This window comes from Littorina saxatilis, linkage group LG17, assembly GCF_037325665.1.
Source record: "Littorina saxatilis isolate snail1 linkage group LG17, US_GU_Lsax_2.0, whole genome shotgun sequence".
Lineage (NCBI taxonomy): Eukaryota > Metazoa > Mollusca > Gastropoda > Littorinimorpha > Littorinidae > Littorina > Littorina saxatilis.
This window is the reverse complement of record NC_090261.1, coordinates 6,766,685-6,792,259: the sequence shown is the minus strand read 5'-3', so window position 1 is coordinate 6,792,259 and position 25,575 is coordinate 6,766,685. Positions and strand designations below refer to the sequence as shown.

General features: G+C 42.6%; 1 protein-coding gene across 3 annotated transcripts; it reads right to left on the bottom strand.

The window, feature by feature from the left end:
- Positions 1-190: 190 nt before the first annotated feature.
- Positions 191-24,017, bottom strand: LOC138953760 (equilibrative nucleoside transporter 3-like). Of its 3 annotated transcripts, none has more exons than XM_070325662.1 (15): positions 23,702-24,017; positions 22,238-22,408; positions 20,349-20,430; positions 19,793-19,956; positions 18,532-18,626; positions 18,199-18,249; positions 15,996-16,081; positions 15,497-15,643; positions 14,472-14,502; positions 7,530-7,568; positions 4,779-4,876; positions 4,297-4,411; positions 3,855-3,940; positions 2,852-3,060; positions 191-815 (listed from the first exon to the last, which is right to left on the bottom strand). In XM_070325662.1, the coding sequence occupies exons 2-15, from the start codon at positions 22,393-22,395 to the stop codon at positions 704-706; spliced, it is 1,473 nt and encodes a 490-aa protein (XP_070181763.1). In that variant the 5' UTR covers positions 22,396-22,408; positions 23,702-24,017; the 3' UTR covers positions 191-703. The 3 variants fall into 3 exon arrangements, with proteins under 3 accessions (XP_070181763.1, XP_070181764.1, XP_070181765.1); XM_070325663.1 differs by having other exon boundaries at positions 23,706-24,017; XM_070325664.1 differs by lacking the exon at positions 7,530-7,568.
- Positions 24,018-25,575: the final 1,558 nt, after the last annotated feature.

The window sequence follows — 25,575 nt, the reverse complement described above, 5'->3', positions numbered from 1 at the left end:
CCTTAATCGCAGGTGGCCTGTCATGACAGGTACATTTGGGTCAGGTAAATTGACCAAGGGACAACAGGTGTCCTTTATTTGGAGGTGTCCCCACATAGGGAGGACCTCACCTTGCATGTAGCACTGCATGAAGCTGGACAAGATCGTACATGAAAAGGGGACTGGAAGGGGGGGGGGGGGGGGGGGGGGGGGGGGTCAAGGAGTCCATAGTACAGAGCATTTTCACAAGACAGTCAAGGCAGCCAGAAAAAAGAATTTGTAGCAGATTTGTGTGAGTGTGTGTCGGGGGAGGAGGGGGCTGTTCAGGGAAGGGCAGGGTGCTTCCTACACAATATTAAGATCACCGCAGGAAAATAGTACTAGCACAGTAGCAGGGGTTTGGATTTCCAGGTGGAAAACAAAGGCAGTGAAATGTCTGTTGGTTACAGATGATTGGAGGAGGAGTTATAGGCGGCCATAGACTAGGCGGACACTTTCTCACAGTAATTACAAGTTAATTGTATCACTGAACCACACACAGACACACACAGATGTACAAATGCTCACTCAGACACATGCTCACTCTCTCACATTCTCTCTTCAAGAAGTCCACAGCAAGATAAGAGTCCAAAGTTCCCAGATACCGGTGAGGCAGGAAGTACAACAGTGGAAATCACGAGGACAGTGTGGCGCAGGGGGAGGTACACAGGAAGACGTCAGCAGATCAGATGAGCGAGATGAGCAGCAGCGAGATGACTGAGCCCGACGCTAGTCCCAGCGTCATGCCGAAGGTCATCACCATTCCTGCTCCCTCCGCTTGGTCGAGCTCCACGTTGCTAAAACAAGCCAAACTTGATACTGAAATCAACATATCGCTGAAACAAGACAAACTTGACACTTGAAATCCATATATTGCTGGAACAAGTCAAACTTGACACTTGAAATCAATTTATCGCTGAAACAACACAAACTTGACACTGAAATCAACATATCGCTGAAACAAGACAAACTTGACACTTGAAATCCATATATTGCTGGAACAAGTCAAACTTGACACTTGAAATCAATTTATCGCTGAAACAACACAAACTTGACACTGAAATCAACATATCGCTGAAACAAGACAAACTTGACACTTGAAATCAACATATCGCTGAAACAAGACAAACTTGACACTTGAAATCAACATATCGCTGAAACAAGACAAAATGCACTGACATAAACACATTGCTGAAACAAGTTACATTTTCCCATGTGACATTCTGGACAGTCACTATCTTTCTTTCTTTATTTGGTGTTTAACGTCGTTTTCAACCACGAAGGTTATATCGCGACGGGGAAAGGGGGGAGATGGGATAGAGCCACTTGTCAATTGTTTCTTGTTCACAAAAGCACTAATCAAAAACTTGCTCCAGGGGCTTGCAACGTAGTACAATATATTACCTTACTGGGAGAATGCAAGTTTCCAGTACAAAGGACTTAACATTTCTTACATACTACTTGACTAAAATCTTTACAAAAATTGACTATATTCTATACAAGAAACACTTAACAAGGGTAAAAGGAGAAACAGAATCCGTTAGTCGCCTCTTACGACATGCTGGGGAGCATCGGGTAACCCGCGGGGGGATGGACAGTCCCTAGCGAGGGGTTTGTGTGAAACAAGTGGATAAGGAGCACACGTGGAAAGCTTGTCTCAGTAAAAGCAAGAATATTCACTCTTTTATAACCTATACAAACCCGACAGTTGTTTTTTTAACATTGTCTTTTAGACTAGACAGTAACAGCATTCAATATTCATGGAATCAGAAGAATATTTTCGAGGTCAAAAACAACAGCAAAAAAAAATAAACCAAGAAACCCCCCCCCCAAAAAAATCATGTGAACGTGAAAAATCATAAATACAATGGAACCTGTCTGTAACAAACAACAACTAGAGGGACCGACCACATGTGGGCATTCAAGATGGGTGGTCACCATGGAATGGTTTATTTTATTTAAAAAAAGACAAAAGTAAGGGGTCCTTGCCCAGGGGCGGATCACATCATTTTTAACGGGGGGTTTCCAAATTTCTTTTTGGGACAGATCGACGACGCGAAGCGTTTAGTTGAGGGCGCATGGCGGAACATGACGTGAGAGAGCGAGAGAAAAAGACAGATTTTAATTGTGTGACAGAATGAATTAAAGAATTGATAAGCGTTCAACACGGTGTGAGCTACCTTGTTTGACAGAGAGAGGCTGAAGGTGGTATAAGTGTATTGCTGACTGCATGGGGGGATTTAAGGGGGGAACAGAAAATATTCTTGCATCAACACAAACACAACGCCAGGTCACAGACAAACAGTAACACAGCTAAGAAACATTTGGTACAACTCCCCAGGCAGCCCCGGTTATAATCAAATCTGCCCCACTGAGTGTGCCGATGTAGCCGTTAGACAGGCCGAGAGTTATGTTGAGCGTCTGTATTACTGCTTAGCTAGTGAAACGAATGACTCACTTTGGTCCAAACAGCATACTGAGTGTGCCGATTTAGCTATTAGACAGGCGGAGAGCTACGTTGAGCGTCTGTATTACTACTTAGCTAGTGAAATGAATGACTCAGACCTGGGGACCCCTGTTTTGCACTTGGAGCATTCTCAAAGAAACATGGCATATTTTTTAAAAAATGAATGTACTCCGCACAGCGTTCAAACATCCAAAATACTGGATTGGCTTCGAGATGTTAGAAAAATAGTCTAGGAATTTTGTTGATCGTATTTTTTTCCACCGACCGTACTGATCGTATTTTAGACAATCAAGCGTACAAAATACGACAAAATCGTATGGGTTCCCAGGTCAGATTACTATTTAGCTGGTGAAATGAATTACTCACTTTGGTCCATACAGCATACTGAGTGTGCCGATGTAGCCGTTAGACAGGCCAAGAGCTATGTTGAGCACGATGGGCCACACATCGTCAGCCAGCTCCACCGGCAGGTACTTCCTCTTGTCCGGGTGAATGTTGCACATCATGAACAGCGGCAGGAAGCCAATGCGAAGCAATGCGCAGAATATCAACCAGCCTCCCTGCCCATTCCGTGGCTGAAAAACGTAACAATAGCAATTGGTAAATCAAGCAATTAATCTGTGAATCAACCTGGATTCTTCTGAAGTGTAAGAAAAGGGTCTATTGGTGTGTGTGTTTGTGTTTGTGTGTGTGTGTGTGTGTTTGTGCATGTGCATGAGTGAGTGTGTGTGTGTGTGTGTGTGTATGTGTGTGTGCGTGTGTGTGTGTCTGCATGCCTGTGTGTGTGTGTGTGTGTGTGTGTGTGTGTGTGTGTGTGTGTGTGTGTGTGTGTGTGTGTGTGTGTGTGTGTGTGTGTGTGTGTGTGTGTGTGTGTGTGTGTGTGTGTGTGTGATGTGTGTTCATGCATGCGTGCGTGATCGTCAGCAAACCTCAGACTATGAGAGACACAACTGTCAAATACTGAAGAAGAAGAAGAAGAAGAAGAAGAAGAAGAAGAAGAAGAAGAAGAAGAAGAAGAAGAAGAAGAAGAAGAAGAAGAAGAAGAAGAAGAAGAAGAAGAAGAAGAAGAAGAAGAAGAAGATGGTCACAAAATCAACGTTGCTCCTTTAAAACAGCACAGCAGATGTTACAAAGCTTTAGCAAGAACATTCTCAAAATTCATGTGCTGTTTCCTGAGTACAGACTGACTTTTTTTAATGAGTTCCGTGTACTTTCCAAGCGCATGTGCTCTGTGCACACATGTAACACTAGCGTATCACAGTAAAGTGTGAGGTTACACTAAAGGTACCCTGTACATAAAGACCTCTGTCAGCTGGTCGCTTGAGTGATTGTGGTGAACAGAAACAGCAAGCAAAACTGCAAGACCTACCAGTTTTATCCAAGACGTGGCTGATCTTCCAATGAAGTCACAGATGTTGAAGATGAAAAAGCACACCACAGGAGTGAAGTACGTTGCTGCAAATAATAAGTTGTCATCATCATCATCATCATCATCATCATCAATCATCAATCATCATCATAATATCACTTTACCAAATTCAATTTCAATGTTCAAAGTGATAAGGGCTATTGTGTGTACAAACTTGTTTTCAAAACATTTGACCCCTGCACATAGCGCACTCAGGCTGTTCATATTTGGTATATGACCACGTGGAGGGATGGTCTTATCCCATGTAAAAACCTGGCCAGATCATCATCATCATCATCACCCATCACCATCAGCATCATCATCATCATTACATCATTACTGAGACGTTGAGGTGAACTGTTTTCACGAGGCGGAGTGGACCTTTAAGATGCTGACCGCTTACCTGTCCAGGGGTCCCCAGGCTTGTAGTGACTGGACTTGATGAGGGACACAATGGCCGGGAAACAGGCTAGCGTCACGAAGAAGACCAAGGACACAGACATAAAATATGGCCAGATCTGAAGACAGAATCAAGAAATTTTGCCTTGAAACCTGTCTCAAAAAGAGTTCGTGCTTGCAGAAAAAGCACCCCAGTGTTTGTGGTCGTAAACATATGTAAGAGAATGCTTGAACTATGAAGAATAGATAGAAATGTACAGTGAATAACCATAAAGAGGGTGTACACTTTTGGAAGAAATAAGTGTGAATAGATTGTGTCCAACAGAAGAATTTTTTTTTTAAATGAGCACATGCTAAACCAATATACTTTAAGTAACTGACGCTAACAGTGAATTAGTTTCAAGCACAATAATATAATATATGACCCACTCCGTTATTTCAGCTAAAATCTCTCTCGTTCACTCTCTCAGCCTGGATGTTACTTACTTTTCTTAAAATCGAGGTGAAGTACGTTGTTTTGCTCTGAAGTTCCCGGGAATGGGGAATTTCTACATTCACTTCATAGACATCTTTATCTACGTCATCTGCAAGAGACATTTGAACGTGGTCATTCATTCACTGATAAACAAACTCGGACAACTGCATGAATAACACTCACACTACAAAAGTGCTGCAGTTACAAAACAATGTGCATTAATTACAGCAACCAAAGACTATACAAGCTGGCGGGGATATAGCTCAGTTGGTAGCGCGCTGGATTTGTATTCAGTTGGCCGCTGTCAGCGTGAGTTCGATCCCAGGTTCGGCGGAAATTTATTTCAGAGTCAACTTTGTGTGCAGACTCTCTTCGGTGTCCGAACTTCCCCCCGTGTACACTACATTGGGTGTGCACGTTAAAGATCCCACGATTGACAAAAGGGTCTTTCCTGGCAAAAATTGCTTAGGCACAGTTAGTAATTGTCTACCTATACCCGTGTGACTTGGAATAATAGGCCGTGAAAGGTAAATATGCGCCGAAATGGCTGCAATTACTGGCCGTATAAAATTTCATCTCACACGGCATCACTGCAGAGCGCCTAGAACTGTACCCACGGAATATGCGCGATATAAGCGTCATTGATTGATTGATTGAAGAAGAAATCAGCATCAGTAAAGCAAAAATAAACACTGTGCTAAGCATGAACTTCAGATACAGATAAAACTATTCAAGCTTGTATCAAATTCAAAGACAACAGCTTTAATGCTCTCACAGGCATGTGCTTCTGAATCTCTCTGAGTACGTTCTACACAAGAGAAGAAGCAAGCCACTTTTGTACAAGCCCCTGTGGTTAACACAAGAACAATAAAACAACACCAAGCTGATATCTAAAAGTAACGCCATTACTTTACATGGGAAAACTGCCTCCAAAAAAATAAGCAAAACAAAACAAAACCACGAAAATACCACAGATATATACACACAAAATATGACTCAAAACGGGCTGCATGCCTTGTTTGATTTCTATAGCTTGATAGCTAAAATAATTAATTAAATACTTGATATTATATACTGTACACAGAAGGGCAGCTAGTACACAGGAACATGTTTTAAATGCAAGTTTCTATATGTCCTTTCCAAATCAATTTTTTTTGTTTTTTGTTCAGTTTTCTTTTTTCGATTCTTTCTGTTGTGTTTTAAAATCAAGGCTGAGGTGCTTTACTGATGTAAACAAGAATAGCACATTGAAAATCATTATCATGCACTGTTTAAAAGATAAAGCATGCCTTTTTTCATGTTGTGAGCTGGGTGAAGGTTCTGGTTTGACCCTAATTGCTGTTTTAAATCAGCGAGAGCATGAAATTACTCTAAGCATGAAATTGATTTTCAACGGGCCAGTGTAACTCCAAGACCTTCTGAGTATAATGAACCTCCCACGAAGAACTTAGCAGGCCTACATTTGAACGCACACATACAAATTCAGTCAAAATGTTAACAACTCTGCTTGACTGGCTTCGTTGCTATGCAACCTTACTGTACTAAAAGAAATCCCTTCTCGTGCGCACACATGTGCGTGTCCTTTCGTCACAGCGTCTGTATGTGAATGTGCGTGTCCTTGTGTCACAGCGTCTGTATGTGAATGTGTGTGTCCTTGTGTCACAGCGTCTGTATGTGAATGTGCGTGTCCTTGTGTCACAGCGTCTGTATGTGAATGTGTGTGTCCTTGTGTCACAGCGTCTGTATGTGAATGTGTGTGTCCTTGTGTCACAGCGTCTGTATGTGAATGTGTGTGTCCTTGTGTCACAGCGTCTGTATGTGAATGTGTGTGTCCTTGTGTCACAGCGTCTGTATGTGAATGTGTGTGTCCTTGTGTCACAGCGTCTGTATGTGAATGTGTGTGTCGTCGTGTCACAGCGTCTGTATGTGAATGTGTGTGTCCTTGTGTCACAGCGTCTGTATGTGAATGTGTGTGTCCTTGTGTCACAGCGTCTGTATGTGAATGTGTGTGTCCTTGTGTCACAGCGTCTGTATGTGAATGTGCGTGTCCTTGTGTCACAGCGTCTGTATGTGAATGTGTGTGTCCTTGTGTCACAGCGTCTGTATGTGAATGTGTGTGTCCTTGTGTCACAGCGTCTGTATGTGAATGTGTGTGTCCTTGTGTCACAGCGTCTGTATGTGAATGTGCGTGTCCTTGTGTCACAGCGTCTGTATGTGAATGTGTGTGTCCTTGTGTCACAGCGTCTGTATGTGAATGTGTGTGTCCTTGTGTCACAGCGTCTGTATGTGAATGTGTGTGTCCTTGTGTCACAGCGTCTGTATGTGAATGTGTGTGTCCTTGTGTCACAGCGTCTGTATGTGTATGTGAATGTGCGTGTCCTTGTGTCACAGCGTCTGTATGTGAATGTGTGTGTCCTTGTGTCACAGCGTCTGTATGTGAATGTGCGTGTCCTTTCGTCACAGCGTCTGTATGTGAATGTGTGTGTGTGCGTGCATACGTGCCATTTTTGTTTTTTAAATAAAAATCTTACAAATTCCAAAAGAAAACAGCTTTCTTGCAACTTAATACGCTTAAATTCCAAAAGAAAACAGCTTTCCTGCAAAGTAATACACTTAAATTCCAAAAGAAAGCAGCTTTTCTGCAACTAATACGCTTACAAAGACAGGACAAAAGTACCTGCTTATAACACGCACAGAATATGTGAATAATATCATAAGTAAAGGTAAGAAATTGCCCTTGGCACAAGTGATTGTCACCATACCTGCGTTGATATGCTGTACCTCTCTGCGTGAGACTCGTGCTAGCAACGCAAGTGTAAGGCAGCAGAAATGGGTGGGAGAAAACAAAAGAAACAAAACCATGATTTACAAGTCACCTCTTACAACATACGCCAAGCAGCCGTACATGTGATTCTCAAAACTCTTGGTTGTAGCAGCATTTTGTTTTCATGATTACTTACTGTCACAGTTGTCGAGTGAAACAAATTGTTTCAACTCACGCATCTACTTAAGAAATTCTCTGCCCAAAACATTTTCTGCAGTGATCAAGATTTTATTAACAAATACAGCATGGTTTTCTCCACCACCTCGTACTTTACAAACCGTACATTAGGCTCATAATAAATTGCTTTTGAAATTGTCCAAGGATGAAATGGAGGCTTAAGCTGCTTGGAGTACACACAAACCCAATTATTTTGAGATCACAGGTACATGTACACTTGGAAAGCACTGAAGTTATTTTACAAAACCAAAACAAGCACAGAAGGGAATGGACACAGGGTCCAGCGAAATTAAAATCAGAGCACAAATCAACCAGGCTTAACCATGCTGGGTGAAGATAAGGCAGAACAAGGATATTAATTTCATGACGCGAGTCATTTTCATGCATGACTGTCAATTCATGAGACTATCTCAATTTGCATGGTGCATCAAAACTACAGTGGATATAATAATATTATTATAATAAAGATGTTGACATTTCATCCCAACATGAACAATCAGGGATAGTGTGGCCCTATTATGTTCCCCCGGAAATCCAGAGGCATATGTCAAAGTAAGTCATTTTATCACATTAAAATTCCTGCCTTTAGATCTAAACAACACAGAACACTTCTTCTACTACCATCACCATATGTTCTAAGTTTTTAACAACTGCTGATGAAATGCCTTTCCTTACTATGAAAGTTACACTTAAAACTAAATCCGCTGTTACACAACTGTTTAGCAAAATTCAGAGGTTTCCAGTTCGTAAGAGTGCAGAAATGACAATTAATTCGGAAAGAGTGAAACAACGTTACATTACAACTTACCAATTCCTTTGGATAACACTATAAAGCTTAATAAAAGCAGAATAAATTAGCTTATTTAGTGTGGTACATGTATTATTTCGATTAATCAGAAGATATGTGTGACATCATATAAGCTTCTTCAGTAATGTGATTTAGTAACTCATCAAGAAACAAAGTTACAAAGCTGCATGTACACCTATATATCTTCAAGCAGCATCCTCCTGTACAGGTATTTACATTGCATCAAAGTGCTGACAAAACACTTTCTGTTTGCGTAGATGCTTCCCTTTGATTATACAGTGAAACCCCCTTTTAAAACAAATCTGAGAAAATTAAGTCTTAAAAGGGATGGAGTCTTATGGGGGTCAATTCACTGAGGTTATGATCGAACTAAAAGTCTGAGAAAACAGGGTCTTAAAAAGGGTGTTGCACTGTATAAGTTCAACTGAGAATGTCTGACACATACGAATACAACATTAATTTCAAGCACAAAGAAATAATATGAATGAGTTGGGTGACCCAACCAATGTGAACATTTAACATAAACAAGTCAAAGGGTTGGGCGGAAGAGGGATCTATAAGGCCCGAAACCATAAAACAGCTTAGGAAGGTTCTTGGAATTGCGCATGCAACCTGAACAACTCTACCAGACCCCAGTACTTGACACTGACTATAACTGTAAGTGTAATCTTCTATTCTGAGAACCAATTAAGCCTGTGGGAAAAAGGACCCACAGTATGCATAACCATTCTCAAATAGAACAATTAAGCAGAACTGCAATGCCTTTGGCACGTCAGTCATTCACCTGCCAAGGCACTGCATACCAAAAGCGACGCACAAATTGGACAAGGAGAGTGAGAGAGAGAGAGAGAGAGCGAGACAGAGACAGAGACAGAGAGAAAGAGAGAGAGAGAGAGAGAGAGAGAGAGAGAGTGACTGAGCAAGAGAGAGAGAGAGAGAGAGAGAACGACTGAGCAAAAGAGATGCAAGAGAGATAACAAGAGAGATAAAAGAGAGAGAGAGAGAGAGAGAGAGAGAGAAGAGAGAGAGAGAGAGAGAGAGAGAGAGAGAGAGAGAGAGAGAGAGAGAGAGATCCCAAACATTAATACACACCCCAAAAAGGAAGAGAGAGAGAAAGAGACCAAACAGAGAGAAAGAGCTAATGAGAGAGAGAGAGAGAGACTGAGAGAGAGAGAGAGAGAGAGAGAGAGAGAGAGAGAGAAGAGAGAGAGAGAGAGAGAGAGAGAGAGAGAATGAAAAAGAGAGAGAGAGAGCGAGAGAGACAATGAGAGAGAAAGAGAGAGTGAGAGTGAGAGTGAGAGACAGAGAGAGACATAGATAGAGACACACACATGGCCGGCCCAGCTGGCTTTGGAGGAGCAAGCATTCGATGCTTGAGGCAGCTCACACATCTCCAAGACTTTGAGATTGAAGACTCTGTCTTGCTATCTGATGCTGCAGATCTCCCTGAGGCAGCGCACAACAACACAGTAGGGAGGTCAGTGCCACTGCTATGTAGACAGCAGTCTTGGTGCCCAGTCTAATGTCGTGATCCTGCCACAGTCTCATGTGAAGTCTGCGGAAGGCTGAGCTGGCCTTGGCGATGCGCTGATGATTTCAGCAGCAAGAGCAGTCGGTGCTGATTGTGCTGCCGAGGTTAAAGAACTTGTCCAAGGACTTGATATCTGCGATGTCAATAGTAATGGAGGTTATGGAGCACCCTGAAACGATGGTTCTGCTTGGAACATGACTCAATCTTGCCAAGGCTACCTTGAGTCCAAAGCGCTTGTACTTGCAGGCAGTTGATTTGTCCATAAATGAGCTGCATGTTTTCATGGGAGTGAGCGGCACGGACGCAGTTATCGGTGAATAGAAACTCCTGGAGTTTACAAATACATTTAAAACAAATGCTTCTTTCAATGTTTTCTGACAAAAAAAATGTAATCATGTGTCAAAATAACGGATTGGCTTTGGGATGCGCTTGTGAAGAAAAGAAGTCTTGGAATTTTTCTCGTCGTATCTTTTTCCCACTGAACGTACTGATCGTATTCGAGACAATCATCCGTACAAAATACGGCGAAATCGTATGGGTTCCCAGGTCTGAGGAGGGTCTCGAACACTTTTGACTTGGCTTGTAGCCGGCGCATGTTGATCAGCTTGTTGTCTGTCCTGAACTGTATGTACACGCCAAGGTCACCAAGGTCACATTCTGTAAAGGCGTCGATCACAATGGATGCAGAGAGGATAGAAAAGAGTGTTGGGGCAAGGACGTTACCTTTTTATTGTTTTGCTCGCAGCACTTTTCCTGTAGCTGCCTTACTGCGAAGACCATGTCGCTAGTCCCTCTGCCTGATCAAAAGCCGCACTGATGATGCAGGTAAAGACTTTCCCTGCGATGCCAAGGAGTGATATGCTGCTGTGGTTATTACAGGATGTTTTATCACGTTTCCTCCTGTAGAGGTTTACGATTGACATGTCCTTAAAGTCATGCGAGACCTCAGTCCTGTCTGCAAAATGGACTGAAACAGGGCGGTCAGTCTCTCTGTCGCACCTTTCACTCAACTGACGCATTCATCCCTTAATTTCAGAGCATGTTAAGTTGCAACAAAAACATGGCAACTTTTCTTGCCATTTTGGTGTAGGGATTTTTGAAAAAGTTTTTAAAGACTGTTAATCTCTTTACGCTTGACATTACAATATGTACTTTAAGTGGAGGACTGAATAGAGCAGCCATGCAAACAAAATAATGCGTTTCGTCGCAAGGGTGTTTGGAAAAAAAGGCCAATTTTTTGAGTCAGCAGCAGTATAGCGGAATCTAATGAAAGTGTCTCTAATTTTTGTTACGGTGATTTCATTTAGGTATTTCTCAAGACTGTTTGGCTTTAAACCCTGAGTATGTACTGTATCTGTCACTGCTGCCATTCTTGGCATGCCATTCATTATTATCATGAGTTATCATTTTCCGTTTCAATGCGGCAAGGAATGCAGCTTCATTTGCGACTCCTCCGTCTGTCCATACATCCTCAAATCCGTGTAAATCCAGACATGTTTTAATACAGCTCACCAAATCATTCTCAGTGTACTTTTTGTATAGGGGGTGGGAATTTGTCTGATGGTTGACGGGCAGAGTGGCCGAGTGGATAAGACATCGGCTTCCTATGCAGAAGGTCTCAGGTTCGAATCCCAGCTACTCCTGGTGGGTTGGTAGTGGAGATTATACCGATCTCCCAGGTCAACTTATGTGCAGACCTGCTAGTGCCTTATCCCCCTTTGTGTGTACACACATGCACAAGACCAAGTGCGCAAGGAACAGATCCTGAATCCGTGTCAGAGTTCGGTGGGTTATAGAAACACAAAAATACCCAGCATGCTTCCCACGAAAGCAGCGTATGGCTGCCCAAATGGCAGGGTAAAAACGGCCATATACGTAAAAAACCAACTCGTGCAAACACATGAGTGAACGTGGAAGTTTCAGCCCATGAACGAAGAAAAAGAGAAGATGTCTGATGTTTAACATGCAGTATGAGACCCACCTTTCCCCATGTCCTTTTCAGGAGGGCTTTTCAGTGCTGCAGCGAATGATTCCTTTGCAGGGTCTATTTCACCCTTGGGTTGTTGTGGTCCTGCTGCCGCATCCCCCTGAGGATTCCTGCTTGAGACGTCAGACATTTGCTCTCCTTCAGATGATGAGAGTTGACCGATTGCTAACAGGTTGCTTGGATCTCCACCTTGGATTGCTGCAGGTGGTGATTTCTCTGCATCGCTTACTGGCGTGTGCTGCTTGCAGGGGGTGTTCACCTCGCTGCCGTGACCGGGTGACACTGTGGCTTCCGCTGTTGCAATCATTTGCATACTCTTTGTGGAGCACTGGCTGGGGGGAGTGTTCGGTCCGCTGTTCTGCTCAGTTGGGGATACCCCACCTCCATCTTGTGCTATCCATGCTGAATGCTGGCTGAGACTGATGTACGGGCAGGCCGGGGCCAGTGGCAGCACTGCAGTACTCCCTATAAGCACTCCCTGTTGAATGCCAGAGAGAGAGAGAGAGAGAGAGAGAGAGAGAGAGAGAGAGAGAGAGAGTGAGAGAGGGGGGGGGGGGGGAAGAGTGGGAGAAAGACATGCAGAGCAAGATAGAGAGAGAGACACACACAGACAGAGATGCAAAGCTAGAAAGAGAGACTGAGAGAAAGATGCATTAAGAGAGAGAGAGAGAGACAGAGAGAGAGACAGAGAGAGAGAGAGAGAGAGAGAGAGAGAGAGAAAGAGAGAGGGGGAAAGAGTGAGAGAGAGAAAGAGAGAGAGTGAGAGACAGAGATGCACAGCTAGAAATAGAAAGAGAGACTAAGAGAGAGATGCAGAGAGTGAGAGTGAGACGGGGGGAGAGAGAGAGAGTGAGAGAGAGAGAGAGAGAGAGAGAGAGAGAGAGAGTGAGACTGGGAGAGAGATGCATAGAGAGAGCTAGAGAGAGAGAGACAAAGATGCAGTGCTAGAGAGAGAGAGAGAGAGAGAGAGAGAGAGAGAGAGAGAGAGAGAGAGAGAGAGAGAGAGAGAGAGAGAGAGACAAAGATGCAGAGCTAGAGAGAGAGAGAGAGAGAGAAGAGAGAGAGAGAGAGAGAGAGAGACAAAGATGCAGAGCTAGAGAGAGAGAGAGAGAGAGAAAGAGAGAGAGAGAGAGAGAGAGAGAGAGAGCGAGAGAGAGAGAGACAGACAGACAGCGAGAGAGAGAGACAGACAGAGAGAGAGAGCAAGATCCCCAAAAGAAATAGAACCCAGGTGAGAGAGGGAATGACGTCAGGATGCATTCACGGCAAAACATCTTGACGTCTATTTGCGCAATGCATTTGCAGTAGATTTGGAATCTGAGCTACTGTACCCAACCACAGAGGCTTTGGGTAGTGTTTGACAAAAAAAAATCGAATATTTGGTCAACACTCACCGTGCTAAAGTTAATATGCTCCCTATTTTTGTGTGAACTTCCACCCCAAACTGTAGCCTCAGTTTGGCAACAAAGAATGCTTCCTTATAATGTATCTCGGCAAGAACATCAGTTCAGTCAGATTCTGTTGTCTATGTGCGATACCTCGATCACCAGCTTTGCTGGGATAATGAATAGGCTGAGCAAGCAACCCCCCCCCCCCCCCCCCCAATAAACAAACAAGAAGAGCAAACGCTCGATCGAGTCACTTTCGCAGTTCTGAATATTATATGAGGCATCAGATGGACAGGAAGAAATTGCTATTCACAACACAATGAGTCACGTTCACATAAAATTTGAGCCCGGTCACTTTTATAGTTTCCGAGAAAAGCCCAACGTTAAGTTGTGTGTTGCCGAACAGAAAAGGCTAGTTATCTCCCTTGTTTTTCTGATAACGTTCGTAAAAGGCTACAGATGTAAATACTTTGATGTAAAGAATAATCCTACAAAGTTTCAATCACATCCGATGAACTTTGTCAAAGATATAAAATGTCTAATTTTTCCTTTGACGCTGACCTGTGACCTTGAAAAAGGTCAAAGGTCAACGAAACCATCGTTAAAGTGTAGAGGTCATTGGAGGTCACGACTAAACAAAATATGAGCCCGATCGCTTTGATAGTTTCCGAGAAAAGTCCAACGTTAAGGTGGTGTCTACGGACGGCCGGCCGGACAGACTAACACTGACCGATTACATAGAGTCACTTTTTCTCAAGTGACTCAAAAATAAAAAAAAATAAGCTGAGTAAACTAATACTAAGTAAAAAGATAAATATGCGGAGCAAATTAACACTAGGTACGGTGATAAACAAAAGCGATCTACACAATCTACTTGTGCACAGAGGCAGCCTGACATTTGTCATTTAAACAAAATCATATAGAAGATGATACAGATATCTATCGAAACAGGACAGCAGAAAGTAAGTTATGAAGACACCACCACCTACCTTGATTGGACATGAAAAATCTGGAGTATTTCTGGTAAAAAAATGAAATAAATAACCTGAATTAACATTCAAATGAGACAAATTCACAGCAAGACTTTCTTTCACACAACCATAACATAAAAAATCAGTCCAAATACAAATTTCTTTACAATTAAATACATAGAGATATACTAACAATTATGGGTCTCAAATTATGTCATTCTATCAAAATCTCACAAAAAAATCAGCAGAATTAAGAAAAACATACATTTTCAATCCCTTCATTCAAATAAATCATGAGTTCTGCCTTCTTCACCTTCTGGGCAATATTCTAACCTATTGTTTTAGGGCGCAGTGGCGTGGTGGTAAGACGTCGGCCTCCTAATCGGGAGGTCGTGAGTTTGAATCTCGGTCGCTGCCGCCTGGTGGGTTAAGAGTGGAGATTTTTCCGATCTCCCAGGTCAACTTATGTGCAGACCTGCTAGTGACTTAACCCCCTTCGTGTGTACACGCAAGCACAAGACCAAGTGCGCACGGAAAAGATCCTGTAATCCATGTCAGAGTTCGGTGGGTTATAGAAACACAAAAATACCCAGCATGCCTCCCCCGAAATCGGCGTATGCTGCCCGAATGGCGGGGGAAAAACGGTCATACACGTAAAAATCCACTCGTGCACATGAGTGAACGTGGGAGTCTAAGCCCATGAACAAAGAAGAAGAAGGGAAAAAATCAAGAACACAAAAAAATTTGTCAAAACTTGACTAAACGTAAAAATAAAAAATAACTGTTCTTTTCAAGTCAACATACTCATACACACGCCCTTAACTCAAAGGCAATTTTCTAACCTATGGTTTCAGAAGAAAAAAAATCAAGAACACATTATATGCTTGAGTATGTAATCATCCATGCATTGTTCTTGTCGTGATTAAAATTGAATAAAGTTCTGTTTAAACCAACACAAAAAAAGTACTCATACACACACTCTGAACTCACTGTATTCCTACCCCTTGAGTGCTAACAAGACCTAACTAACTCTACCCACTTACCATACGGTACAATGCAAAGTAAGCGCCCATGGCCAAAGCCGAGCAAACAGTTGCCGTCAGAAAGAACCAGAAGGCACTATTCCGTGGAGTTCCACCAATCGCTATGGCAACAATCATTACCACAGCAGACAGCGTTCCACCAAGTGCCTGTAGAGACCGTGGAGAAAACATTCAATGTAATTAAATTGTTACTATCTTTATGGCAAAGCCTACACAGGGCACTTACAGATAAATGTAAATAGCACATTCTTTCAAAAACATTACTGAAGGTCAATGTAACATGACACTGACAGAGTTTCTACCTTTACCATTGATATGGACTACATGAAGTTCAAATAGACATTTTGCGGAAATAACTCTGTCAGGATTTAAAAGCATTGTGAAAGAGTAGCACCCCGCTAACACACAGGAAACACATTGTCGAACACGCAGTTTAAACAACAATTGCATTGAATAACTCTGTCTCTCTCACTCTCTCCCTCCCTCAAGGTAGGCCTACCTGTCCTGACATGACAGCCTGGGTGTACATGGGAGGAAAAAGACACGACAGTCCGAACACAGACCCGGTCAGTACTGCTGTTAGACCTGAAACCAAGCACAAACACAGACCCTGTCAGTACTGCTGTTAGACCTGAAACCAAGCACAAACACAGACCCTGTCAGTACTGCTGTTAGACCTGAAACAAAGCACAAACACAGACCCTGTCAGTACTGCTGTTAGACCTGAAACAAAGCACAAACACAGACCCTGTCAGTACTGCTGTTAGGCCTGAAACAAAGCACAAACACAGACCCTGTCAGTACTGCTGTTAGGCCTGAAACAAAGCACAAACACAGACCCTGTCAGTACTGCTGTTAGGCCTGAAACAAAGCACAAACACAGACCCTGTCAGTACTGCTGTTAGGCCTGAAACAAAGCACAAACACAGACCCTGTCAGTACTGCTGTTAGGCCTGAAACAAAGCACAAACACAGACCCTGTCAGTACTGCTGTTAGGCCTGAAACAAAGCACAAACACAGACCCTGTCAGTACTGCTGTTAGGCCTGAAACAAAGCATAAACACAGACCCTGTCAGTACTGCTGTTAGGCCTGAAACAAAGCACAAACACAGACCCTGTCAGTACTGCTGTTAAGCCTGAAACAAAGCATAAACACAGACCCTGTCAGTACTGCTGTTAGGCCTGAAACAAAGCATAAACACAGACCCTGTCAGTACTGCTGTTAGGCCTGAAACAAAGCACAAACACAGAACCTGTCAGTACTGCTGTTAGGCCTGAAACAAAGCACACACACAGACCCTGTCAGTACTGCTGTTAGGCCTGAAACAAAGCATAAACACAGACCCTGTCAGTACTGCTGTTAGGCCTGAAACAAAGCACAAACACAGACCCGGTCAGTACTGCTGTTAGGCCTGAAACAAAGCACACACACAGACCCTGTCAGTACTGCTGTTAGACCTGAAACAAAGCACAAACACAGACCCTGTCAGTACTGCTGTTAGACCTGAAACAAAGCACAAACACAGACCCTGTCAGGACTGCTGTTAGGCCTGAAACAAAGCACAAACACAGACCATGTCAGTACTGCTGTTAGGCCTGAAACAAAGCACAAACACAGACCCTGTCAGGACTGCTGTTAGGCCTGAAACAAAGCACAAACACAGACCCTGTCAGTACTGCTGTTAGGCCTGAAACAAAGCACAAACACAGACCCTGTCAGTACTGCTGTTAGGCCTGAAACAAAGCACAAACACAGACCCTGTCAGTACTGCTGTTAGGCCTGAAACAAAGCACAAACACAGAACCTGTCAGTACTGCTGTTAGGCCTGAAACAAAGCACAAACACAGACCCTGTCAGTACTGCTGTTAGACCTGAAACAAAGCACAAACACAGACCCTGTCAGTACTGCTGTTAGACCTGAAACAAAGCACAAACACAGACCCTGTCAGTACTGCTGTTAGGCCTGAAACAAAGCACAAACACAGACCCTGTCAGTACTGCTGTTAGACCTGAAACAAAGCACAAACACAGACCCTGTCAGTACATTTTTCATGATCCGCAAACTTCGACCATTATTTTTGATAATCACTGAGACTCGGCATGTAACCTCTACATAACTAGCCCTACACGTTTACAGAGAGAAAGAAGCAGAGGGGGGAATAAATAGTCTTGCACCGCTGCTACTCTACAAATGTACAGTACTCACTGTCTAACAAGTAGCACAGCGACGGGCGCAGTGGTGTGGTGGCAAGACGTCGGCCTCCTAATTGGGAGGTCGTGAGTTCGAATCCCGGTCGCTGCCGCCTGGTGGGTTAAGAGTGGAGATATTTCCGATCTCCCAGGTCAACTTATGTGCAGACCTGCTAGTGACTTAACCCCCTGTGTGTGTACACGCAAGCACAAGACCAAGTGCGCACGGAAAAGATCCTGTAATCCATGTCAGAGTTCAGTGGGTTATAGAAACATGAAAATACCCAGCATGCCTCCCCCGAAATCGGCGTATGCTGCCTGAATGGCGGAATAAAAACGGTCATATACGTAAAAATCCACTCGTGCAAAAAACATGAGTGAACGTGGGAGTCTAAGCCCATGAACGAAGAAGAAGAAGAAGAAGTAGCACAGCCATGCTGACGAAGAAGAGACAAGAAGCTTGGGTCAGGATTTAACTTAAAGCGTGAATGAAAATTGTGTCCTACTTACCCACCATGAAAGCTGCACTGACCAATGTGAACCAAAAGAAACCATGTTGCCCTGAAATAACAATAAATCATATGTAAATTTTAAAAAACCCAGACATTTCATGAATATGTAAAAAGAAGAAAACACTGTTGAAACCAAATCCAGCAAAAATGATGGAAATGGAACAATAATATAACTGTTAGCATTTTAATTTTAATAAAAACAAAAAAATTAACGAGCATGAACATGGTGTCACAAATTATATCAGTTAGAGAAAGAGAAAGAGGGAGAGGGGGGGGGGGAGAGAGAGAGAGGAGGGGAGGGGGGCAGAGAAAAAGAGAGAAAGAAACTTACATGAGTCAGTATCAATTCTGACGAAGACCACCGTGACAATAAAGATGATGATAATTGGCACCAGGGACACTAGCATTCTGCAATTCAAGGAGATGCTGAAACAAATACAAATCATCAATCAAAAAGAAACAATTAACAAAAGAAACACTCTCTTGAAAGAATTATTCGGGCCGCTCTCACAGAGAAAATAATGAAAAAGAATACAGCAACATATGACACCAAAGTAAAATAACAATAATGCTATTCTTCAGACGATATTATTTGGAGTAAATCACACACCACTCATGCATGCATGGTTAAAATGCAAGGGGGAAGTCAATTTATGAATTATATTTAATTTTGCCATACAAAAATGTTGAATCTACAGAAGCAGCGTACTGCTGAGCTAGCTGGTGCAAACAAAAGCTTAGTTCTACCTGTTTTAAACTTTGTATCATATCCAAACAATATGTTAACCCTTGAAAAATGTCTGCATACAAATGATTATTTCCTGACCTTCTCCTGTCAGGTTCTACATCTTTGTCTTTATTTCTCTCAGTTTATGTCTGCTGCCGCTCTCTGTCTCTTTCTGCCTCTCTCTCTCTGCCTCTCTCTCAGTCTCTCTCTCTCTCTCTCTCTCTCTCTCTCTCTCTCTCTCTCTCTCTCTCTCTCTCTCTCTCTCTCTCTCTCTCTCTCTCTCTCTGTCTCTCTCTCTCTCAATCTCACATAACCCATGCAAAACTTCACCTCCATAATAATTTGTAGTAAAATATGGTTCATGCAAAAATATAGCAAGAGAAGGATGCAGATATCATAAACAAACACGAATTATAACAAGCAACATAATGTGTGTGTATGTATGTGTCTGTGTATGTATGTGTGTGTGTGTGTATGTATGTATGTATGTATGTATACATGTGTGTGTGTGTGTGTGTGTGTGTGTGTGTGTGTGTGTGTGTGTGTGTGTGTGTGTGTGTGTGTGTGTGTGTGTGTGTGTGTGTGTGTGTGTGTGTGTGTGTGTGTGTGTGCATGTGTATGTGTGTGCATTATGTGTCCAAACACTCAACAGGAGTCACAGAGGTAATGCAATCACACAAACACACATCAGCCCCTCATAAACCTACAAAAAACACTAAATGGGCTTCTTCAGTTCAAGTAGCTTAAATTGCACTGAAGTGTTTGCTTGAAACTATAAAACCATTCATTCAATAAGACACTTCTGACCTGATCTGGTCTGAAGATCTCTAATGCATATTCATCATCACTTATTCACATTACTCACTGTCTAACAAGAAGCATGGCAATAGTGATGAAGACGAGATTGGACAACATGGACGAGATGGAGAGATAGCTCTCAAAGTTGGTTTGCAGGTCGGTTGTTACATTGCCTGTGTCGTAGGGAACTCCATCTGGCAGGGTCAGGTTGCGGAACTTGAAATCAAAATACTGAAAGACAAACACACAAAGTCAGGCAAATACCATAAAGCTGCAAATACGTCTGGCTTGGCTGGACTATTTTCTCTTTACATCAGTTGAGACAATAAATTAGCAAACAAGCACACACACACACAAAGTCAGGCAAATGCCATAAAGCTGCAAATATGTCAGGCTTGACTGCACCATTGTCTCTTTACATCAGTTGTGACAATAAATTAGGAAACAAACACACACACACAAAAAGACACCAAAAAAAAGTTGCATTACATATAAATGCAACTGGTAAACGCCATGCCATACAATTTACCATGACAAAAGGTTTTCACTCACTGATTCACCACACTGATAACTCACACCTGGTGACAATGCTAACTCAGCCTGTTCACAATCACATTCCTTACATGTTTTGCTGTGATGAAGAAGTTCCAAGGTAGAAGGGTTGCCACACCAAGAAACAAGAAGATGCCATAGACAACACGGAATCTAAAACAGATAATTGATCATGAATTCTGCAATGTGAAAACTACATTTCATCGACCATCGCAAACAAATAACCAAGGGTGTTTTCAGTTAGAATGCATAGGGAAGTAAGATATCATCAATGCGACTCTTGTGAGCTTACAAAATATTCCCTTCCTCTTACCTACACACTGCACCCTAAGGTAATCATTGCCAGAAAAGCACAGCAAATATCAGATAGATTAACCTGTTGTGAACAGTATGTTTCTCAGAAAATGCACCTGAATTTTCAGTATCTGATAATCTATTGTTTTTTTGACTGATTGCCTTTTTAACTCTCATTGTACCTTCTGAATTACTGAATATTTCAAGGTACAGTATCTGTGAATCACACTTTTATGAATGCCAAAAGATTTTTTTTAATGCCGTGTTACATAACTTACAATACTGTGAGTTCCAGTTCCAGCGGCAGTGTAATTAATAGCACAGCGCTCCAGTGAGTTGTTCTGCTGGCAGGTATAATCTTCAGGCATACACTTAAAGGCACAGTCAGCCTCCCGTAAACCATCACAGACACTGTCAGGCTTTAACACACAGTGCAAACACACTTTCGTTTAAACACTCACCGCTTGAGAACATCCTTGGTGCCCTACGTAAAGAGCGAGCAATATTCAAAGAATGTATTTTTGCGTGGCCAGCAGGATTGTCTCATCAGACAATCGGACGGCGCGTTTTGGCGCTAGACCTAACTTTTAAAATCTAAATAATAAATTGACAGCTTGTTACACAAACATTCTTAAATCATAAAAGAATTCTTTTTTCATCAAGACAAGATCAGTACAACTCGAAGTTTTGAAAGTTTAAAAAAAACATAGCTCGGAAGTGTGTCCCGCAAAATGTGGTTCTCGTAGCAGACGAATGTTGTGCATGTCGCCAGTTTCTTTGAACGGTCAACCGCCACCGCTCAGTTCGTGTGACTCGCAGCTGTTTGTTGCATTTTAGATTCAGAGTTACACAATAACGTGCTATTGCAGATACAGCCAGTAGCATTGAAATCACAAACTGACTACTAAATTGTGAAAAAAAGGAAAGTGGATCACACGGGTTCATGATGGCTCAGGGGTTAGATAAACCACAAAAACAGATGTGTGGTTTACGCGAGCTAAATCGCCATTTAAACGAACTGTGTCATTTAATGCTATTAAATGCCAATGCAAGTGTGTTCAATAAGGTTAGAACTGCTTTTTTCTTGAGAAGATTGAAAGGCATATGTACTCGATGACTATACACGCTAATTGCTTTACCAACAGCTGGAGACATGCTAAATTAAGTTCCCTGCAAAATATTGTGGTCTAGGACCCCTTCAATGTTGAGATATGTTAATTTTCATTTTGATCTGGATCGTCCTATTCATAGATTTGGCAACACATGTAACGTTGATGCAAGGGAGCTAACACCGCGGCTTTGTTGACATCCTCACTTTTTCAGAGGCTAGAACAAGCTGTAATGCATGTATTATGGTCCGCGCATGGTGACATATCGTCATTATATGGTCTTATGGTGCGTTTGACATCGATTATGGGCAAACTACACTTTGTAAACACGGGAGCGCGTACATATATGCCTTTAAATTGAGACGGACTGGGGATTCAAGTTACAACAGCTCACAATTCCCTATGGACCTGAAGTTAATATCTTGTAGCTTTTAAATTAAAATCCATTACATTTACAGCTACATGAAAAAATTATTAGATTCTAGCTGAAAGTGAAATCAAGCCTTGGTGACTGTGAGCACTTAGGAGCGTGTATGAGACTGACATTAAAGCCATACCTGTCTACGGGTTCCTTATGCAAAAAACTATTGGAATTGTTGTTGCACTGCTGTGGAAGCAGGGATTCTCTTTCATCGTGATCAGGCTCCATGGCAGTGTCACTGTCCTCTTCTTCCTCACTTGGAATACTCAGCGGCTGATGACGCTTACGCTGCATCTAGGAGAATTTCCTGCACAGCCAGTGTGAATCAAATTCTAAATGGAATACAAATAAACTTAAAGTTAAACTCAAAGATCTTGAGAATGTGTGCAAATTTGCAAGGTTGATGTTTGTTGAGTATCAGCTTACATTAGCATTTTATCATAGTATGTAACTGTATCCATTGCCGCAGATTAATTGAAGTTCCCTACAAGAATACACTTCCTTCAGCCATTAATTAACATTTTCCATGCTTAAGATAATAAAGTTTACTTGACTTAGCTTGAGCATCTCTTTATAAACATAATCATGAATTAATGATACTTGTAAACTTTGTTTCAATGAAGAATGAACATATATTAACGATTACACTAAAGAGGTAAAATAATCTAACAATTAACATGCACATGATACACACATGTAGTGGCTGAAATCATGTTTTTTTGTTTTTGTCCGCATTACAAATGAACGTCAGCCTTGAGCTGATATACTGGGGCAGTATAAGGACACAAAGGGAAAAAACAACTTGCAACATCAAATCTTATGTACTTTTCTGAGTTTTCAATTTGTGCAAATTGCTTGCCCGGTGTCACGAACTGAAAACTCTGCCTGAACAATCCTTCTCATTGTGGTCAATGCACATGCGCTAACATGGGGAGATTAATCAGGTCGTGAACAACCTAACCCTAACCCTTACTCTAATCCTAACCCTAATCCTAACCCTAACCCATGGTTTGTTCGGTCAAAGGATCGCATTTTTTAAGTCCAAGATTGGCGCATGCGCATTGACCGCAATGAGAAAGATTGTTCAGCAGAGGTTTCATTTTCAGTTCGTGACACCGGCCATACATTAACGGAAACACTTCCCATACATTTTACTTGCAGAATTGCTCTGGCTTCCAATCACTTCAATCATTTTATTGGATAAATTCCTTTTGAACGTTAAATTTAAATAAAACCAAACATGGGTGTTAACTGTTACTCACTTATTGTTTTCTAAAAGTTACACTCAATGATAGAGAACTGCATGCATGTACTAGAAATCAAAACAAACCTACATGTTGTGTACAAGCGCTAAGTACAGCCATAGACAGCTACATCCATCCCTGGTACAGCTGAAGTGCTGAGTCTCGTGATCATGAGCGGAGAAAACTTCACATAAGGCCTTTGTCACGTTTGTGTCATCAAGATAAGGTTTCATAAACTCGCCTTTCAACGGACCCAGATGATGTCATTCTGAGCTAGTGTTCTACTCTTTTGATGATAATCATATTTGATCCACGCCAAGACAAAAATACATGAATAAACAAGGAAGAGTACTCACTTACAACTTGGACTAACCGACGATCGAGGAGACAGCACTTTCGCTATGACTGCGATCAGCTGTAAAACATCAGCTGTAGAAGACTAGAACGTTGAACCACTGTAACAGGCTTTTCAAACACACGTTTCCCTGTCATTCAAAGCAAGTGATGAGAACAGTGTTTGAAAGGCGATTACGCTAATCTTACGCTGTTTAAAAAATACATTTTGTACAGGTTAGATAATAAATCGTTTCTATGTTGACTAAATCCATCAGGCCTCTTGTGGTCATGTGAATTTAGCCAGACGAGCAGTGGCCACTGAGACTAAATACCGATATTTACTCGAAAGAGAACAAACGTACCAGAAAATAAATCGTACATTGTTAACTAGATGATTACCCGCTTCGCCGGGTACCGGCTTCGCCGGGAAGAAGTAAAGCCGAATACCAGGCTGTGCCTGGGACCCGACTTTGCCGGGTGTACGCCGGCTTCGCCGGCGCACGAAGGAAAGGAGATAAACGCGCAAAACACTGGAGACCTTCTAAAAATAGTAACGTGCAGTGACCTTCTAAACATAGTAACGTAGTAACGGGAATATGGATTGACGCCACACGGAGGAAGGGAGATAATCGCGGCTGAAAACACTGGAGAAGATAAGGAAGAGTTACTGGTAGTGGATCCCGACAACAAAACAAAAAACACAAAAAAATCGGTTCAGCGCGCACAGCGCTGCGCGCTGAGAGCACGTGTTGAAATATCTCATCGATGAGGTTGTGTCCGGGGTGTAGCTGAATACGGTGTCCAAATTTGAAAAAGATCCACCGAGAACTTTGGCCGTGCATCGCGAACAGACAGACAGACAGACAGACAGACACTAGTCGTATATATATATATATAGATTCTACGGGGCTGACGTCAGTGAAGCGTGGAGAAAGGTCATTTGACTGGTAACGTGGGCCAAACACATTATAAAGCGCTCTGAAGCATGATTAGAAAATTCAGTGAAGCGAGCAAGCAAATAAGAAAACAATTAATGAATAAAACTATCAAGAAATGTAGTTTCAGACATAAAATTTTAATGTACTCTCCATGTACAAGCTGTTTCCTAGAGGGCTTGTGTTAAAAAAAAGGGGGGGGGATTACAGGTGTCGTTCCGGAACCTCCCCCCCCCCCCCCCCCCCCGCCTCGGCAGTGAAAAAAAAACAACGAAAAAAACCCCATTGTTTCTGTCTGTAAAGCCGGGGTAAGAGTTAATTGTTTAATCAGTATAATTTTTGTACAGTTTTAACTGCCACTCCTATGCGACATGTCTTCTTTCTAACCATACTTTTGAGAAAATGTAAGTTTTACGCCCTCACGGCAAAGCCATTGGGGCATGTTACACGGGAAAACCCGGCTTTGTATGAAAATAAAAAATAAAAATGCGGGGGGGGGGGGGGGGGGGGGGAGGGGGGAGGGGGGGGGATGTAGCCAGCTGGCTGCCGGCTGCTAGAGGAGACCTGAAATGGGCTAGGGACCGGGTTGGGTCGTCTTGGGTCAGTGCTGAAATGGTTACTTTATTGGCTGTTGGCCGAACGGACACCCGGGCTTCATATTTTTGCATGCACATGATGTATTCATGTTTCCAAGGCCTGAGGCTTTCGCTGTGACCCTGGGATCTTTATCGTGCGCATGCGTTCCCCCAGGGATGTTCGGACACCGAGGAGAGTCTGCACAAACTGAGTTGACTCTGGGACACACATCCTGCGCCGAACTTGGGGGTTGAACCCACGCTGATAGTAACAACCGGTTTTAAAGCCAGCGCCTCTATCGACTGGGCAAACTCCCCCCCCCCCCCCCCAATTTGTTGGGGTCAAGAAGTTTCATGGAGGGCGGGGGGGTATGGAGTAACACA